Source organism: Pungitius pungitius, chromosome 17 (assembly GCF_949316345.1).
Source record: "Pungitius pungitius chromosome 17, fPunPun2.1, whole genome shotgun sequence".
Classification (NCBI taxonomy): Eukaryota; Metazoa; Chordata; class Actinopteri; order Perciformes; family Gasterosteidae; genus Pungitius; species Pungitius pungitius.
The window spans coordinates 7,503,547-7,524,079 of NC_084916.1; the positions used below are offsets into that span (position 1 = coordinate 7,503,547).

The 20,533-nt window shown below is 45.3% G+C and overlaps 2 protein-coding genes across 3 annotated transcripts in view; both read left to right on the forward strand.

Moving 5' to 3' along the window:
- The window catches only part of pygo2 (pygopus homolog 2 (Drosophila)), a 4,669-nt gene extending 2,434 nt beyond the window's left edge, over positions 1-2,235 (forward strand). Inside the window, exon 5 of the mRNA XM_062558634.1 lies at positions 3-2,235. Within this exon, the coding sequence (XP_062414618.1) occupies positions 3-835 (833 nt within the window). The 3' untranslated portion in view covers positions 836-2,235. The remainder of the gene's footprint in view (positions 1-2) is intronic.
- A 727-nt stretch (positions 2,236-2,962) lies between these two features.
- On the forward strand, positions 2,963-19,511 carry cgnb (cingulin b). Of its 2 annotated transcripts, none has more exons than XM_037473349.2 (20): positions 2,963-3,152; positions 6,263-7,374; positions 7,466-7,548; positions 7,694-7,763; positions 10,221-10,315; positions 10,509-10,635; positions 10,713-10,925; positions 12,274-12,422; positions 13,883-14,003; positions 14,261-14,461; positions 14,551-14,649; positions 15,154-15,411; positions 15,491-15,661; positions 15,946-16,107; positions 16,251-16,340; positions 16,443-16,526; positions 16,612-16,730; positions 16,878-16,986; positions 17,911-18,074; positions 18,271-19,511. In XM_037473349.2, the coding sequence occupies exons 2-20, from the start codon at positions 6,292-6,294 to the stop codon at positions 18,401-18,403; spliced, it is 3,531 nt and encodes a 1,176-aa protein (XP_037329246.2). In that variant the 5' UTR covers positions 2,963-3,152; positions 6,263-6,291; the 3' UTR covers positions 18,404-19,511. The 2 variants fall into 2 exon arrangements, with proteins under 2 accessions (XP_037329246.2, XP_037329245.2); XM_037473348.2 differs by lacking the exon at positions 2,963-3,152 and adding an exon at positions 3,703-4,021.
- Positions 19,512-20,533: the final 1,022 nt, after the last annotated feature.

Here is a 20,533-nt window from a genome sequence, read left to right on the forward strand (position 1 = left end):
GCAACAACAACAACAACAACAACAGCAGCAGCATAGCATGAATCCTAACGGCCCCCCTCCTAATAATACCACCCCCGGCCCTTCTCCTAATTCTGGACCCCCGCAAACAGGAGGAGGCTTTCCTGGCCACCCTGAAGTCCAGCAGCCCAATTCCAATGCACCTGGTCAGCCTTCCTCAGCCCCTGGTCAGCCTAACCCCAACTCTTCACCTACTGGTCCTCTGAATGGATCGGGCCAGCAACAGCATCCACCACCCAGTCAAGTACAGCCCCCCAACAACACAAACACCCCCAACTCAAACAACTCTACCCAGCAGCAGCAATCCACCCCACCTAATTCTGCCCCCGGCTCCACTCCGTACAACCAGCAGAACAACACTCCGGGTGCTGGCGGTCCCATGCCAAATGCGGCCCCCAACTCAGGTCAGAACAGCATGACCAACAACAACGGAGGCAACACGCCTGGCAGCAACCCAAACCCCCCCTCTAACTCCACTTCGACACCAAACACCCAGTCTCCCCTGCCCCCCGGCCCGGCCGCCCCCTCCACAGGGCCTGGCTCTGGCCCCGGAAAACTCGGTGGCCCCGGGATGGTCTTCCCTTGTGGCCACTGCATGGCAGAGGTGCATGACGATCAGGACGCCATCCTGTGCGAGGCGTCGTGCCAACGCTGGTTCCACCGTGACTGCACAGGCCTGACGGAGCCAGCGTACGGGCTGCTGACACGAGAGAGCGCTGCCGTTTGGGCCTGTGACTTCTGTATCAAGACCAAGGACATCCAGGCCGTGTTTGTGCGCCAGGGATTAGGCCAGCTGGTGGCGGCTAATGAGAGTTGAGGAGTGGATGGCAGAGGGGCTGCGTGGAGTTTCATCGCATACTGGACAAATGGAGACATTCTTTGACCTGACTGACCCGTGTGTCGTGTCAGCTAGTCGCCCAACTTTCTCTTGACTAGCCCTTTACTTGTTCACTACACAGAGAAACACACTCATTGACACCCATGCTTATATATAAAATAATTTTTCTTCCCTTCGCCCTCAAAACGAGTCAAAAACATGATGAATGTTAAACTACACACTCCTTCAGACATCTAGACTGCCAACCAGCAAAGCACTGACACCAACACACTACCTCACACACTTTGTGACTGACTTGCCACACTTGTGCACCGCAGGAGTGTGATGGCATTTCAGACACGCAAACCCACGTCAGTCGGCCAACGCAGTGTTGATATATTCCCCTTTTTTGTATTGATGCAATGACTCAAGTTATCAGCGTTTTTCTCAATGTTTCTTGGGTATAAATTAAGACAAACATGATGTATGTAAAATCTTAATAGAGACAAAAGTCATTGAAAGAGTGCCTGAAAATCTAAAAGGGTCATTGTGTGTAGATCACAGCATTATTTTCCATCAAAATAACTGATTTTATCAATTGGCTATTGCGTTGTCTTTTTACTGCAGGCAAGCAAAAGAAAATAAAAAAATTACAAGTGTTTTGCAGCGTTAAAGTTAAGTGTTTTTTGACAACAACCAAAAAATTGGATGAAAACAACATATCTTTTAAAATTCTTTAGTCTGTTTCTCCTTCGCGTACACACTTTGATGCTGATTAGTTGTAAATATGAGGACAAATCAAATTTCTGGAACTTATATCAGTTGTGAACATGCTACAGAGTTGACCAATGAACAAAATAAGTTAAACATATGTGTCTTGGTTGTCTACAGTATTCATACAGTATTCATCCAGTACATTTGAGTCAACTGTTTTTTATCTCTGCAGTACACATGAATTGTGAAGTCAGTGCTTTTGTATGGTGTCGGCATAGCAAGTATGTGCATAGTACTTAATTATTTTTATTTTTTTTAAGCTGGGACGAGGGTGCATGTGAACCAGTATATTCTGACCTGTGCGCTGCACGAGGCCTTGAAGTAGACCAAATAACTTCAGAGCGAACAGTACCCATTCTTCACATTTCTGTCATTGTAAAATGTGTTTATAACTATTCTTCCCTCCATCTCTTTACTTTTTCTTTATTCGATGTCCAAGTTGCCTTTCTTTTTTTGGCTCTCTCAGCTGTTCTTTTATATTTTGTACCCTTGTACCCTATCTGTGCTGTGCTCTTGCTCTGCTCTGGCGCCTCATGGTGGAACCTGCAGGAACCAGTGAGTCTCACACCAGGTGGGAAAGGGAAAGGTACTGAACTCTGAAGTAAAGACAGAATTTTTTTTTTGTACTTGTCCATGTCTGTTTTTATTCGCTTTTTTTAATTTGTTTGCTAATTGTCGTATTAAAAATGAGGGTTGGAAACCCCAAATGAAAAAGGTAACAATGCAATTTTTTGTCATAAGTGACACCTACATAAATTATGTAAGTATTTACATTCAATTTTTCCTAGCACATCTTCATCAAAAGTGTTCAGAAAGAGGTCACACTTCATTCTATAGATCCACACCCTAATGTCCTAATCATTTAATAATTTAAGTTTTCTAGAAAGAATGATTTGGTGCTAATTCTATATGTAAAATGGTAAGCAGTTAATTGACACTTGATATTGATTCCAATAAAATAGCATAAACAGACTTTTAGTCCGGGCACAGCCTGTACATGCAGAAACAGACAACTGTTGCCGGTTATTTGGGGTATAAATATGAATTATGTTTCCCATCCCATGGTAGAATGGAGTGGATCAAGTCAATAAGCATGTGTAACAGGTCTTCAGTCCATCGTGATCACTTTGTCGCTGAACTGCATTACTATTGGATATGATCACGGTCCAATGCTGCCATGCACACATATTTTCAAAATATGATTGAGAAATCCTTTCCCCGTAACACCTTTGTGGAGACTGCTCACATGCTCTGAGCTGTGTTTGTTTGTGCGGCGACGAGCCAGAGCTCACAGCAGGCCCCGCCCCTTCGGTGAGCCGCCCACCAATGAAATCGTTTCTGAGGCGGGACGATGACTGTCCGACGTTCTGGCAACAGGTTGCACTGGACGAGTGGTGGTGTGGGGAGAGAAAATATTCCCCTGTGTCCTCCGTTCATTGAGTAACATCTTCTCATCCCACTAGAGCGGCTGCCTCCGCGAGACGCGTTCAGGAGCGCTCACTGAGGAAGGAGAAACGTCTCGGGATCCGGATCGTCTTTGCAGGTGCGGTAGAATAAGTATTTACAGCTGCTACATCTAATGAACACTTCCTGTTGTGGGATCAGGTGGAGGGGCAGTCCAATACTTTAAGCCCCCGATTTACTCATTAACTCGGGCAGTTTTATTACATTTGGCCGCGCAGAAACAGACACCTGTGGCTTTGCGATTGGATTGACCCCCACCCCTTCTTTTTCCTCCCTCCCCCTCTTTGGCTTTTCCTGCTCTCGATAATGACCGAACATCGGTTTTGCCGGACGTGTTGTGAAAGGTTTGGTATAATTGGATCTGACTGTGCGGCGCGGAGAAGATGCCCTAGAGGTTATTTTTATAGCAGGTGAATGCTTCCAAAGAGTGCGCGTGGGCAGGGAGGCAGGTGCGCCGATTGTTTACCTTCGTCGCTCCAGGTCTCGGTCCCGCTGGAGCGAGTCAACAAGCCGGTGGTTTCGACGCGCACCGATACTGTCTGACCGGATGGGTGGGTGGGTGTGACGCAATTAATCCACGAACAGACAGGTGCGCGGGGGCTTACTTTGGTCGAATGGCTTCTCCTGTCTACTTATTAAAATGACTTGGAAAGTTTTATTATCTTGATTGTCAGCTGTTGGAATGATCTCCAGCCTGCCAAAAAAATGCAACGCATTCTTCTTGTGAAGTCCACAATAGAAAGTAAAGTAAGCGCTCCCTCATCCTCACTTTAGTTGCATTTCTAATAGATTGCTCCAGAATTAGTCCTGTCCTTAAAAACGTGTGCTCGTGGCACGCCTCAAGCTCCCTTTGAGGTGTTCATGCTTTTTTAATGAGGGACACGCATCCAGGTTGTTTGTGTTTTGTACAAGAGAAGCCGAAGCACTGCCTGCCCCAACGACAACAAAGTAGGTCCCTATTAATCAATGGGCTTGTCAACTATTGGGTCTGAAATAGTATGTTCATTTATTACTTTTATTAGTCATATGGTGATATGTTTTGCACAATTCTGCTTAATCTAAATATGTATTTTCCTCCTCGCAAATAGGCTTATATGCTTTATAGAATGATCCAGGGTATAAAATCTCAGAACATATTAAAATGTTGAGAATCCTAAAGATATTGAATTGGAAATTGAGTATTAAGGAGTAAAGCCTGACTTTAAAAAACGTGCAGCCTGCAGTGAATCTTTTGAGTTTCTGCTCTATGGATGACCTAAACAATCACATATACTGTCCGCACTGTTTTTAAATTGCTTATCTGGTTATTGATGGATTAACCGATCATATATATTTCTTTAAACAAGCCGCCCTACTATCAAAGTAGCTCGTCAAAGGGAAAGCGACACCGTGGGAGAAAGTTGAAGATCGGACGGTATGGTGCAGGAACAGGGCCAGAAGACAAATGACCAGGGTGAGGTGAAGGGGTTAGATGGCAGACAGGCCCGTTTGGGGACATTCCTGTCCCCGTTGTTGACTCAGACATTCCTTGTGACAGGAGAGCGCCCGAGAGGAGGTGAACCTGTTGTCACAATAGTAAATCCGTCTTTGCGCCTGCGACCATTGGTCAGCAGCGCACGGTGCGAGACAATAGACAGTCACATCGTCCCATTTTAGGATAATTGTTTGAATACCCGGTGTGTAATACAGTTTCCAAACCGTGTTTTTTTTGTTTGTTATGGCAGAAAGGGAGCATTAGTTTGTTTTGCGTTTTTTACTCTCCAGTTTTAGTTGGTCACCTTTTTTTATTTCCTGCCTGTGTGCACACTTTTCTACATGCACATTTAGCACGTTTCCTCTCACTCAGTCTATCATTAATACAAATGCAAACCACGCGCAATGGCGAGTGCAAAGGGAACGGCTGGAATCCCAAGAATGTTTCACAGAACGACAAAGCCTGACTTTCATTCGCCAATCCAACCTGAATGCCAGTGGAGGTGCTCGCTGTTACACTATAACCAGCAGGCGGTTACATTTGGTTACATTTTAATTCCTGTGGGAGTCACATCTTTAAGTGTGAGCATACAAACCGATTGGGTTGAAGTACAACGCCGGGCTCTGCAAAACCCAAACCCGATGCTGCTGCGCTTAAATACAAATATTAACGTATTTAGGGGGGGGGGGTTGTTTGTGTGATCACGTGGCCGCAATAAAAGACACGTTTAAACGTGATTTCACAGATGTTGGTAGGTCTTTCCACTGAAAAACCGGCGATGCTTATTACATGAAACTGCCTCCTATGGTGGTTTGCACAGCAGGTCCCTGTGTGCACACGCTTTCGTGTGTGTGTGTGGGGGGGCTGCACAGCTCAAAGTAAACAGTCTACGCCTGACTGAGTCCACTCTGAAGTCTGGTGACTGTGGAGACTTTGGCGACGGCAGAGAGAGGAGGGGGGCCCATTACTCACATAGACCCCCCTCCGGTGTTTAATGCTCCGCAGCGCCTGGACAAAAGGAGGAGTGTTCATCTTCTCATTGTGTTCATCACCAGGCTCATTTTCAGAGCATCAAAGGTGCATGTTGGGACTACATTCAGTTTTATATTATTTATTAATTTATCCTAATCTGCGAATACTAAGGTAACGTTATTCAGCAACACATCAACAACTCAAATATCTGGAATTCGTGTTTTTCAATTTTCATGTAAAAAAAGAGCTTTTTCGCCCACTCATTTATCTCTTCTGCTCAACAACAGCAATAAAAAACCTCTTCCATTAATAATGATTTGATGAAAAATAAATTGACACAGTTGGATAGTGTGATATGTAAATTACAGTGTGACATCCAGTCACATGACTTCATCTTTGTTTTCACCAAATAAAAGTACGCCTCGACCTGTACAAAGAGCTTCAAAAGTACACCTTGGGGCATATTTGTCATGGGTTGCATACAATTATTTCTGGTTTGGAGGAATTAAACCTGTAGAGCAGCAACAGAATAGGATTGCTTCATACAAACAATGAGATATTATTGTCATGTCATAGCGACCCATTCGGGTAAAACGAGGACTCTGAGTTGCGAAGTATTTACATTTTTTAAAGCCTAAAAACCGCAACAAAGTATGTTTTGTACAAAGTGTGCGGAATTTCTCATCCAGCTTCCGATTCACCTAATTTGTATCTTTGCTGTTTTGCCCTCCCTGTCCAACAAGGCTGCTCTCAAAGAAACCAGGAAGTCAGCATGAACCCTGCGTCCACCGACAGGAAGCCCCTTGTGGACTACGGCGTCCAGATCCGCTTCATCAAGGACCTCCACGACACAGGTGGAGGTTATCCTGATAAATCCAGAGGGAACAACAGTGCAGCCTCTCCTGCCAATAAGTACGGGGTGGCAGTGCACGTTCAGGGGATTTCCGGACAGCCTTATGTGGTCATGAAAGATGGCGAGAAGGGGGACTCTTATGGAGTTCAGCTGAACAGTCCCGTTCCCAGCTCGGGGCCACCGTCACCTCTCAGCAGCCAGCCCAAAACAAACAGAGGCCCGGAGGAATTGACAAACCCCTTTAACCGTGCTGCAAATACAGCACGCTCCCCAGTGTCTCCATCAGACGATGAGGTCGGGGAGATTTTTGGGAGCCCTCACAAGAGGCCTCCAGGCGATGGGCAAGCAGGAACTCAAGGGGATGAGGAGGGTGGAGCCGGCAGAAAAGCAGAGCCCCGACACAAAGGGACAGCCGGGGGATCCCAAAGAACCAGAGATGAGAGTAGTGAGTACAACGAAGCTGGCCTGAAACGTGTCAAATTAAATGGCGCGGGACCCAAAGGGTTCAAGCAAACGGGCTCTGGTTACACTGGCTCTTTGGGAAGACACATAGGGCGCAACAAAAGCACAGATTCCTGTTCGGAGGCTCTCCCAAAACCTCCACCGCCCGCTACCGAGGAGCCCATCCCAGAGATCGACAGCAACTCCTTGGCTCCCATCAACAAGCTCATCAGTAAGTTCAACAGTGGGACCCCAGCAGGCGGCCCACAGACGAGAGGCCGCCCCGGCGGGAGGCAGAGGCTCCGGTTCGACCAGCACCGGCGCTCCAGGAGTCTTGATGCGAGAAAAGACGTCCAGCCCGAGTTCCCCCCTCCGAGCTCTCCGACTCCCAACCCCTACGCCGTTCCTCTGTCCGCCTCCTCCAAGTTGTTGGCTGCGTCTGTCCCAGCGAGCCCCGTGCCCGTTTCCAGGGTGACGGCACTCGAGGCCCCCCGGCCGAGCTTCAAGTCGCAGAGGAAGTTCGTTGCGAGGGACGACCATCCAGCGGTGGCCAAAAAGCCTGTGAGTACCAGAGGACCGGTACCTTTTGTGAGGTGTTAAATTGTCTCTTTGTTTTGTGTCTGGCGGCTAACTCTGCACACTGTATTGGAAGGAGATCGCTATGAGGAATCAAAGCAAAGTCAACGGGGAGGAAGCTCAAGTGAAGCGAGTTGTTCACAACGTCCTTAAAAACGGGTAAGTAAACCGCAGGCATGACGTGAGATATGAGAATCCTTTATTAGTCCCGAGGCGGAATGTCCACAGGCATTGTGCATTGTAACCGAATGCAAATGCACACGCTTTTGTGATCTGATCCTCTGTCTGTGGTTTTTCTTATCAGCAACACTGAGAGGGAAGGGTCCTTTAGGAGAAACGTCAACCCCGTTGCCGAAACAAACGGCAGCGTAAAGGTATGACAAAAGGCTGTATTTTTTCTCACTGTCACTCTTATAGAAGAGGAAACCGTAATATTGGAAGCATAGAAGTTCATACTTAACCCTGGGAACAGGATTGTGGTACAAATCATTTTTACTCAAAGGTTCACGTGGCTTTTGACCACATCTCACTGTCTTCGTCAGCCAATGGAACAAGCTCTGCTGGGCCATTCTTTATGCTAAGCTAACCTTAGCTTCTGGCCTCAGACGTGGTATTGATCTTAAAGTACTTCTAGCATTAGTTGATTTAAAAGTATGAGTCGCCCCATTCTTTTGTGTACCTAAAAGCTCCCATTTTCTTAAAAGAAAAGTTTGGCAAAAACATTGTATACATATTCATAAACTAAATGACTCTTATTGGATTTTGGTGTGTGTGTGGGCTCAGCGTATTAGTCAAACTAAAGATGTGCTGTCTGTGATGGGCGTCTTCTTCTCAACAGAGTAGCTCTGTAGTAGTTAACAGATGGTTGGCACCGTGTCCTCTTTTCTGAGGATATGAGTATCTCATTCACTTTGTCTCCAAGGATCCTCTTTAGGCATGCCAAAAAATGCAAAAATAAAGGAGCATGCTGAGTATTCTCCTGTCAATTTTGGTGCCAGCTTTGCTCCTTTGTGCTCCTGTGAAACCTTATTGAAATTATTGCGCCACGCTTTTTATGACTACAAGCCCACCACTTCCTGTAAATTTGCATCCTTTTGCATAAATCTACATACATAAGTTATTCATCTGTGTCCCGGAGAGTCTCATATTACATGCTCTTGATTATGTATGACCCTCTTGTTATGTACTTCTCAGCGTTGTGGTGACCATGGCTGCGTCTGAATTGTTTGCCCGTCTTGTCTCTTGGCAACGATGCACCTGCAGAGGAAGGCTGTTGAGGGCTCAGTGTGTGTTGAGCAGCCAGTCATTGAGACCCATCAATAATTGAATTGGTCTGGAACCTGGCCCCAGCTGGGGGCGTGGCTTGCCGGATAGTACGGATCCTTTTTGGTGTTGTGGTGAAAACCGTGCGTGTTCTTTTAAGGCTGTAACCATGCCGATCACTTCACTATATTTAGTGGCTGTTTTCTTTTCCAGCATTCACCTCGAGGCTCTTCAGAAGTGCTAACAGCTACTGGAACATCCACAATAAGCATCAGACTGCAGGGCGAAGGGGTTTACAATGATTGTTTTCCGCCTGAGGCTATTTTCTTTTTCTCCGGCTCTGCCTCAAAACCAAAACATTGCTTTTGTCTGCATGATTTGAAAACATAAGATCAGAGCAGGATCACATGAGTGTATATTATACAGAGGGATCCTCCAAGTCTGTTTTGAAGCAATCAGGGATACATCCAGATAACGTCCAATATATGTATATAGTATATAAGAAAGTTATCCGCATTGGGAAGGGGTAATACAAGGCCAACATTGACTGGAAGCTAACAATTAACACAAAAGTAATATTTTGCATCATTCTGCATCTTCAATGAGTTTACTCTGGGCTCAATACTGAAAAACCCCGAAAGTACTGCTCCTCTCCCTTTGCTACTCTTGGGCTGAAGCAATAACATGATGATTCATGAAGGTAAATAGCAAATCTCTGGAGAAATAATCTTATTTCAGAACCCCTTTTGGTTTTTTCTTGTGTCTCCAGAGAACTTTTGGGTGTGTCCTACCAAGTAGCTAATAATGCAGGCCAGGTCTCTTTCATTGTAGATTAATACATCAATTAATACAGCTGATGCAATTCAACCAAAGTGCTCAAGAAAATCTTATCTTCTATTAATTATCTCTTTGTGAGGACAGACAGTAACTGAAATATCCCAGAACGGATTTATCTGCAGGGAGCCAGAGGAAAATAAAGCAAATCTGTACAAAATGCATCCTCGTAATGCGCCACTGAGAAGTGAGGAATGTGAGATCCCCCGAGGAGCGAAACCATCCGTGATCCTCGCTCTGTCTCCCTTCTTCTGCTTCCGTGTGCGTCCCTGTAATGAGTGTGTAGGACGATAAGAGGGGGGTATCACGGGCCGGCTGCGCTTACGCCTCCTTTTCAGAGAGAGGGAGCCTTGACGGGGCTGAGGGGGCGTTCTGCTCCCCTGCAGCCTGTGAGGAAAAGTTGCGAATGTGAGCAGGCTGTCTCTTTTTTTCTTGACCATATCTGAGCACACTGGCGGGCCCGCCCCCCCGCCCCCCAACTGTCAGAAACTAGGGCAAGGAATCCGAGTCAGGGTTTCTGCTTTTAATATGTCAGATAATACAGAGGGCATAATGCATCAGCAAACTCGACATTGACACGGTTGTGATGCCTCCAGTGCTCCTCTGTGTGTGTTTGTGCTCGCTGTTTGTTCTGTTTCTCTCTGTCTCACCTTGCCCCTCACATGCTTTGTGTGTGTGTTTGTGTGTGTGTGTGTGTATGTGTGCGTGTGCTTCCGTGCGTTCTACCACAAAAGGGACAATCTGACGGCAGCCTCCAAAAGGGGAAACTTGAGGAGCTTCAGGAGCAACTTATTCGCTGCAAGGAAGAACTGCAGCAAGTCCATGATGAGTAAGGAGCTTTTTTGTGTGTGTGTGTGCTTGCGCGTGTGTTGCTTTGCAAATAGTCTGTGCACTTTAAAGCACAACAATAAGCCTCCATATATTGTCCTGTGGCTTTTTTGTCGCAGCAACCAGACTGATGGGCTCGTTATTGTGTTTGCCGTTACCATATTGGTATTGTGTGTTTCTGTGTGCGTGTGCAGACTGTCTGAGGAGCAAATGGCCAGGGAGGGGGCTGAGTCTCGTCTGCGCCTACAGGATGATCAGCTGGCTGAACTTCAGGAGGAGCTGAGGAGGGCTTCAGAAAACTCTCCTCACTCAGTTCAGACGGTACTTTCAAATTCACCAACAAAAATGAACCCATTGCAGCATTTCTGCTTCTCCATCCTGACTGTGTCTCCCCGCAGGACGTGATGACTCTGCAGGCCGACCTGTCTGAGGCCGCCATGTTGCGTCGGCGCCAGGAGGAGGTTCTACGCCAGCGGGAGCGTGAGCTGACGGCCCTGAAGGGAGCGTTGAAGGAGGAAGTGGAGTGCCATGACAGGGAGATGGAGACCCTGAGGGAGCAGTACAGCCAGGATATGGACAACTTGAGAACAACCATGGAGCAGTTCACACAGGTGGGTGGCTCCATCCCAGTAGCACATACGTTCTACTGGGGCTTCAACTGTTCAGGCTTAAATGAGGGGCAAAATAAATGTAAAAGATTGAAATAAAAGCAGTGCAGCTGATGCGCAAAATAAGAGTTATCAGACTGCTGATAAGGAAACAAGGAAAATGTAACATTCTTGTTGACGTCCATTAGTCCGATAAGTTATTTTAAAAGTTCAAGTTTGACACAAATATGTTTCTACGTGTTCATTTACTTTACAGTACGCAGAGCGTGTCCCAGTGAGTTTATGACCAGATGAGCCTTGAAAAAGGAAGAAATTCTAATCTCAACAGGTGTTGGCTTAGTAACTCTGATGTCACTGAACCAACACTAGTGATTCAATAAAGTGAACAAAGAACAACTAATAAATCCCTCTTTAAAAGAACAGGTCAGCTCCATTTTATGTCTTTAAGTTAGCTTCAGCACTCAGAGGCCGGTGATTATCCACCACTTACACTCACTTTATAAATTAAAAAAAGGGAGCAGCTCTTCAGCATTTATTTGTTTTACAATTTTAGTTCGAAATAGAAAGCAGTCTACTTTCAATTTACACTTGCATAACACAAACTTGCACACTGCCACATATTTTCATATTCTCTCGTGTGTCTTTTCTCATTATGTTGTGTCAGTGTCAAAGGAAGAGCATGTATATGACAAAGAAATGAACCAGAGAGGATTCAAAACCTCTTTTTTTTCAGCTTCTGGTAACCTCATTTCATTAAAATTCTGTGATTTTTAATATTATTATATACTTTGAATAGTTTAGCTGGTGACACCTTTTGTGGATGATAGATGGAATTATTCACACAAACCTGACAGGTTATACCTGTCAGGGAGTTTGTATTCTGCATCCGTAATTAAGCCCTTATTCAATTGTGCTTTGATGTTGCATCCGGCTCCTAATACACAGGCTATGTCTTGTCGTTCGGTTTTATGTGTTGGCGTGCTATAGACTTTTTATGCCAGTTGACTATTTCTGGAGTGCTGTACTGACAGATGTGGTGTGGAGGAAATTTGAATCATATATGTGTGCAGGAATAGATCGTTAGATTCTGGAAACAGCAGCGTCAGGAAAAAAAGTATCATGCAGCTCGAGAGCAGGAAACACGAAGACTGGTTAGCAGCTGCTTTTGATGTTGCGATTTATTTGGCGGCAGGAGGATTAAAAGAGTCAGATCCTTATTTGGTTGCAATAGAAACCGAACTATGAGGTGTGATGGATTTGAGTATGGGAAACTCTTTTCTGAATCACAGCTTTTCTGCAACATCATAATGAAAAGGGGGTTGAGGAATAATTCGCTGCGGCCGTGTTTCAGTCCCAGGAGCAGATCGAAGATGAGCGGGAGAGGGTGAACTCCTCCATGTTGACGCTGCAGGAGGAACTGGAGGGCTGCAGAGATCAGGAAAAGCAGTGGAAGACACGGCTGGACAACACGGCCCAGGAGCTGCACAACACCCGAGAAGAGTTAGTGTCTATACGCATCTCTGGAATTTCTCAGTCAATTGTGGGCTCGGAATAGATGTACTGTATCTTTTTCAGTATCTGACTTCAAAGGATGCAACAAGCACTGCACAAGCATGACGTAACATTCAAACACCATGAATATGGAGATAAACCAAACTGATTATGAAGCCATAACAGCTTCAAACACACTCTGCCAAATTTTACACTTTTATCACTAGATAAACTAGTTCTGAAAAAAACCTCGACATGGACTCACTGAAGAAAGTTTGTTTTAGTTCGGCCTTTTCCGTAGTTATTTTTAAATGTGTGCCTTCTTTCACTTGACTTTTCCTTCAGCAGGAGCGGGACGCATGCCACCAGCAGTCGAACGTGAGAGAGAGAGAATCAATCACACTGTGTTTGGTTTGAGTAGCTTTAGCCTTGTTTCAAATCAGCAGAGATATGATCCCTGGAATCACTTGAGGATAAACAACACTCTGATTGTATCAGTGCGGGTTTCATGATATCTGATGATTTTGATCATTAGATTTGTGAAATTCATACTAACCGTAATCCAGTGGCAATGAACAGAATCAATCAATCAATCAATCCTATAAAATAATCATTATTCACAAATCTTGTTTTTATTGAATCTATATTTAAAAAAATGTAAACAACATCTGCGCTAATTATTATTCAACATAATTGATTTGGAATAAATAATGAATGCAACTTAAGTTGCCTCATTAACCGTTTAGCGTAGTACTTTAATCCCCTTGTGCTTTGTTTGTTGTTCGCGACTGCTGACTTTAGCGTGTGCATGTGTGTTGATGGCTTTCCTGTGTGTGTGTGCACCTGTGTCCGTGTATAGGTTATAGATCTACTGATATTTCTTGCAAGGACAGAATGTAATTAATATCAAATACACTTCAAAGCAATGATTCAACCGATTTGGACCATCATAAAGGCCAGTTAGCATTTTGAAATCCACAACACATGGAAGGACATTATCCAACGATCTCAGGCCTTGGACAGTACACAGATCAGAGAGTACACAACTTTTGCAGAGCAGTAGAGCACCCAGGAGGAAGTATTAGACACTCATAGGGCATTGAAAGGATGCAATCTCCAACCATGCTCTGCAATTTGTGAGATTGTGAGAGTTTTAAAAAGTTGCCCAAAGCTCATCTGGAAACCCTCTCATTCCACATCAAGAATTCCACATTAAGCGCCCCATCGGCAAAACATGAAAGATTTCTCCATGCCAATGGTTAACAGTAGGAGGTCGAGGCTTAATCCGCTGAAATTAAATGCATCTTCTTGGTGGGAGGGTTCTTGTTTAGAGGTTTTTCTTGGACCCTCGCACAAAAAAACGCCATTTGCCGAAACAAAACAGGATTGATTTATATTTCTCTATGAACAAAGTGTTCAGTCCCTGTGAGACTTTTTCACTGTTTTATTTTTTTACTTTCTTTCCGCAGGCTGCTGAAATCTCGTTTGCAAAGAGATGAATTTGAGGTCGAGCTGAGAGATCTGAAGGACTCAATGCTCAGCGCGCAGAAACCAACGCCTGCCTCTGCTGATAACTTGTCTTTAGCCGAGGTAATTCAAGTGAGGCAGACTGAGCTTGTTGTGTGGGTGAGAGGCAGCGACTCAGCTCCTTTGTTTTACAGCACGTTTTAGTTTTTTTAGTTTTTTTTTTCCTCTAGCTGAAGCTTCACTAATCTCATTCATTGTTCCTTCACTCACACAGAAATCCACAGTCTCCACATGCTCATATTGACGCATCATTATGGGACCCGGGCACATTCGTCACGCGTAAATGCAGAGTATTTACCTTTTTAAATGCTTATCCCAAGGAGATTCACCGTTGCCATGAGGATCTGAAGGTGGCTCGCGCCGCTCTGGACAAACAAAAGGGCGAGTTGAACAACAAGAGTGAGACACTTCGAGCCCTGAGGCAGGCGAGTGGAGAGAAAGAGGCCGAGCTTCTGTCTGAGGTCAGCTTGTTGAAGAAAGACAAGGCAGAGCTGGAAAAGGCGTTGGAGAGGGCGAAGGAGGTGAGGTTTTCATTTTACTTTGATCTTAGGCATAAAGCGAACAAGGAAGTAGAGCATCGTGTCCATTCTCTGTGGTCCTCTCTGTGCAGTCATCGGGCGGGTCCTCAGGAAAGACTGAGGTCGACCACGGTACCAACTCGGAGCTTCAGGAAGCAAACACTCGGCTCAGAGAGAGGCTGGCCCGCATGGTAATGCACTTAAAGAAGACACCACTGTACACACATGCATGCAAAATTGTGTAAACCGGCATACTGTACAAGAATAAAAGAAATAGCCTCCCACACAGACTCTATTTTCAACCGAGAGATGTGAAGTGAATCAAATCCAATTCCAACATGTAGGCTAAGAAAATAATCCCTTCGAGATAAAAGTGTGCAAGATGCGCATTGTGCTCCATTTGCTTTGGATGATCAACGTATTCTCGCCATTTTTAAGATGCTATAATCTCGTTAGCTTTGATGTATAAAGAGCATAGTCACACACAAATCAGTGTAGGTGCAACGCTGACATAAATCACCCCGAGTTAGTAAGTAAGTTACAATCATTTTACGATTTTGGTCTGGAGTTTGCAAATGCAGGCTGTACACAACTCCACTTCCTGTTTCATAGGCCTAACAATACCCACATCCAATACCGTATACTCGTAGCACAATAGTGATTAAAGAAAACATGGATTCTTTCTCGCTCTCCAGACGAAGCTTCACTCCAGTGCGCCCCGCAGCCCAGAGACCGAGGAGGCAGTGGAGGCTCTGGAGGACGAGAACCGGACCCTGAAGACTCAACTGGACGAGGCCAAGAGAGGAAACGTTCGCCTGAGCAAGGAGAAGGACGAGCTCACCCGGCGGCTGGAGGAGCGGGACCTGGAGAGGGAGGCGCTGAGGAGGGGCAAGATTGACCTGGAGGAGCAGAAGAGGCTGCTTGACCGAGCCCTGGAGAAGATGAACAAAGAGGTTCGGGCTATGGCGGCTTCTTCTCTTTGCCGATGCACAGAGATGCTGTCTCTCACTGCATCTCTTTCTGCCTTATCAGATGGAGATGATGATGGGAGACTCTCGTCAGTCGGTTGCCACCCTTCAGACGCAACTTGAAGACTACAGGGAGCGCTCGAGGAAGGACATCCTAGAAGCCCAGCGCAACTGCAAAGACCGGCTGGCGGAGGTGCAAAGGGCTCAGAACAACCTCAAGGCCCAGCAGGAAGAGGTGAGGACTAATGGGTTTGAAACAGGAAAGGGTAAAACATAGAACCTGTTCAAGGTTTTCTAATGTTTAAGTATGAAAAACAATATTTACCCAACCTTTTTTAAGCCCTCCATATTCATGGGTATTATTATATGTATTAGCCTTTATAGCCATAGACAATATAATTAAAAAAACATGCATACCCAGCAAACTCTAAGTTAGGGTCGGGGTAATGTTGACGATAGAAACTGCATGAAAGTTAAGTGGACTGAATCTTCACATTATGGCCTCCATCTTGTTTGCAGGTTTCCCGACTGAAGAAGGAGCTGCTGGTGTGCAGCGAGGAGAGAGACAGCGCCCAGTTAGAGAGAGACCTCCTCAGCAACCGTCTCAAACACTTGGACAGCGAACTAGAATCCGAGAGGAGCACCCACATTGACCGCACCAGGGAGATCAGGGCCCTGGAGGTGAGGCATTCCAGGTTCAAAGGTTAAACAGGGATGTTTAAAGTTGGACTGGAATGAATTAGGGTGACAGCGACGTGTCAGCAAACGCCGTGCAAGAGATGCAGAATTGAGATGTACTTTTCTATCCGTGCGTGTGTTCACAGGATAAGATTAAGACCTTAGAGATCGAGCTGGATGAGGAGAAGAGCGGCGTGGAGCTCCTAAACGACCGCATCACACGTACAAGAGATCAGGTGCCTCATAAAATATTTGAATATGAATGGAAATCAGCCGGAGGCCTTTCTATTTCATAACGGGTCCACTTACCCTGCTTCTTCATTCCTCTGTCCTTCCAGGTGGACCAGCTTCGCTCTGAACTAATGCAGGAGCGTTCCGCGAGGAACGACCTTGAAATGGACAAGAGCGCACTTGAGAGACAGGTACCGCGCACTCGTTACGCACAGTCACGCGACTTTTGGTTAAAATCAGTAGTTAAGTCGGCCCGCTGTCCCACTCCCCTTCCAGATGAAGGAGTTGAAGTCCCGCATAGTGGACATGGAGGGACAGTCCCGCCCCTCGCCTGCGCTCAACCTGCTTGAAAACAAAATTCAAGAGTTGGAGGAGAGGCTGCGTAGTGAAGAAAGGTATGGCTGAACCATGTGATGGCCCGCTTTGGTATATTTTAATGATTCAAAGCAATCAAACTGTAACCTGTAATCTGTAACCAAACGCCTGGATAGGGGCAAGAGGAAGACAAAAGGATGTAAATTCCGATTTTTTTCTAAACACAGGGAGAAGGCCAGCATCCATGCCGCTCAGAAACGAATGGAGAGAAAACTGAAAGAATTAAATGCCACGTTGGACCAGGAGAGAAACCAGCACATTGAGCAGAGAGATCAGGTAAATATCCATATTTTATATGCTTTTTATCTTAAAGTAGTGTTTATTTTTCTGTTGACTGGTTACACACAAAATGTACATCTAATTATTGGTTACTGTTTGACATTTATTGGATTGTAATGTTTTTCTTTTAAATATGACATGACATTGCATTCATTTGGCAGACGCATTTGTCCAAAGCCAATAATGCAAGAAGCATGCAGGAGCAAGATTCCAAAATGGTTTCTCCCTGCATCTCAACTACAAATGCAACAAGATGGAATTTCCAATTATTTATTCGTTTCCCTGAAAAATTGGAAAAGGCCGCCTCGGACTGTGCAAATGGAGAAAAAAAATTTAAATCGTAGTTTTCAACACATGTAGTTGTTGTATGGATTAGAAATTAAACAGCTTTGTAGGTGCATGTTTTTGGTTCCTCTGAATAGAGCCAGGCTTGCTGTTTCCAGTCTTTCAGCTAAGCTAAGCTGCTGATTCCAGCAGCTGTCTCCTCTAACTCTCTGTAGGAGGCACAAGAAGTTCCAAGAGTAAGAATAAGTATCTCTTTGCTGTAGTTGTCTCAAGTTTCCTCACAGTGTGTTTGTAATACTTTAGCAGTTAATTTAACTAAAAAGAATAATCTACTATTTGACCCACACTCGCTGTTTAATCCTTAACGCAGTTCCAACGGTGCCTATTGACTTATTTTACAAAAGACAGATCTCATCTAAACTCCTCCTGACCCACACCCAACCTCACTCGGCCCCCAAAACGCTGCCTGACCTTCTCTGCTGCCGTAGCCTTCTTTATGTGGCCGTGGCTGCTCCCCTACATACCTGCCAAACCCCCCCTTGCTTCTTCCCCTCCAGCCCCCCCGCGGCCCACGTCCGCACCCTTGACCCCCTCTGTCCCCCTCTAACCCCCTTGCCTCTCCCTCTCCGTCCCCAGCTGTCTCTGCGCGTGAAGGCCTTGAAGCGGCAGGTGGACGAGAGCGAGGGGGAGGTGGAGCGCTTGGAGGGAGTCCGGCGGAAGGTCCTGAGGGACTTGGAGGAGCAGCAGGAGCTCCAGGAAGCGCTGCACGCCAAAGTCACAGCTCTTGAGACCGACCTGAAGTAGGACTCGAGTCAATTGTCCAATGAAATACTGTTGATTCACTCTTCCTGGTGCCACGTAAGGCATGATGCCGTGTGTCCTCTCCACACTAGGTGGCAGTCTACAGTAACTAGCTGGATAACTGCTTGTGTTCCCCCGAGCGGCAACGTTTGAAAGTTGAAGACCTGACTCTGTGTCTCGGCTTGTTTTTACCAGGCGCAAGGCCCAGCACGGCCATCGGGCAGCTCTGGGCTCCTCCACGTTGAGCTCCGAGGACGAGGAGGGTTTCTACGACACCAACACCCCCTCCCTAGTGAACGAGACCCACCCACAGACCAGCGACTGCTGAAAGGGGGATGAATAAAAAGGTGCATTTCATTCCTCCTGTGCAAACGCTTTTTATCAAAGAGAGGCACTTCATCACCTGCGTGCAGAACTCTGTTGCCATGAGCTACAAACTTGCCTTGCAGTTGATCTTTGGTGTTATTTTTAGTTCAGCGACAGAGACAGGTTGTCAGGATAATTAGATTGCAGTTTTTTTTTTTTTTGCCCTGCTCTGTGATTACGATTGCTTCATTGCTGACGTGTGTTATCCATCTGAATAATTGCAGATACACCTTGACATGCGTAGTTTGATTTCATGTTCTGAACTGTTTCATTGAAGGTTTCTTGCGGTGTGTTCTTTGTATTTAATGTGATTGCACGCTACTGAGGCATGGTTTACGTTCAGTTCAGACAGCAGACTCATAAATTCAAACCACTTTAAGACCAAAAAACTATGTTGTTTTCTGACCTTTATGTTAAGTTACATCTGTCAGTGTTGCTAGGGACTCAGTGTTTTTTTTTTTTTGTGTATCCAGAGTGACGCTATTATTTTATACATTATTATTATACTTTTTTTACCTTTTTGAATGTGACTAGGCCACTTGTGCATACAGGCTACTCCAGACAATCAAATTCAACTCTCCCTTTAGACTATTCTACTTGAACCACCTTGTTGATGATGTGGTTTGATAGATATTCCTAAACCTGATTCCTGTGCATGTTTTCACTCCGATGCCTTAAAAAGTAGCCTCGTACTTTATAATTCACATAACTTTATTTTTTACATAATGTCGTCTCTGCATGTTTGCTGTTTATTTGCTGCTCCTGGAATGCTTTGAATGAGATTTCCTTCGTGTCTCCTGTTCACTCCGGTGGAAAGAATCATGAGCTTAGTCTTCGGCGTTCCATATTTCTCTGTCTTGCACCTGTCTGTGTTCATTGTTAATGACATTTTGATGGTCACATTTCTAACATGCCACCTGTCAATTTATGTTGGGGTATTTACAGGCAAGGGCGCTATGTAATGTAGAATGTTTGTTATGTTGCTGGTGATGTTTTTGACAATATTTTAAGTGCACTTTTGTGCAATTAAAAGCGTTACTGTGGATTTTCTTCCTTATGTTTCTGTTTATGATCTCATAATATTATTAGTATATAATCACTTTAAAAATAGAGTAGATCCCCTCATAATGACCTTTCATTGTAAGCGACCAGGCCTCCTGTAAAAAATTTTGTATAGCCCAAAATCGCAAATTACAAATTTGCCTCAGAGGGCTTTACAGTCTGTACACATGCAACATCCTCTGTCCCGAAACCCTCACAAAAACTCCCCAAAATATGAAAAAACCCTTCAATGGGGAAAAAGGGAAGAAACCTTAGGGAGAACGTCAGAGGAGGGATCCCTCTCCCGGGATGGTCAGACTGCAATGGATGTCATGTGTACAGAATCAACAATGTAAAAGATGTACAATACATTCAATTTCTCTAACAGAAATTATACAAGTAATTGCAAGTAGCAGAACAGGTGTACGGCAGGACCACTGCAGGGACTACCACCATCAGATAGAACCACCATCCACAGAGGCTTCTGTGGGGAGGGAGAGCAGAAAGATGTTGGTTTTTGATGACAGTAATATGAATCATATTTAAAGTAATGATGATGATGGCAGCAACAGGTGTCAGCAGAGCCATGCCAGGAGTCAGAACCGGGGTCCGCACGAAACTATGGTCCACGGAGACCTGCTAGACGAGAAAGCACAAAAAACTCCCGGAAAGAAGCTTAATTAGTGATGTACATTAATAAAACATGGATGATTGTGGGAGGAGAGAGTGAGAGTGTGAGAGTGAGAGAGGGGCTCGGTGTGTCCTAAGAAGTCCCCCGGCAGTCTAAGCCTAGAGCAGCTTAACTAAGGGCTGGTCCAGGCCAACCTGAGCCAGCCCTAACTATAAGCAATATCAAAGAGGAACGTTTTAAGCTTTATCTTAAATGAACTGACCGAGTCTGCCCCCCAGACTGAAAGTGGAAGCTGGTTCCACAAAAGAGGAGCTTGATAACTGAAGGCTCTGGCCCCCATCCTACTTTTTAAAACTCTAGGAACCACAAGTAGCCCAGCATCTACGGAGCGTAGATGCCTTGTAGGGCAATACGGTGTAA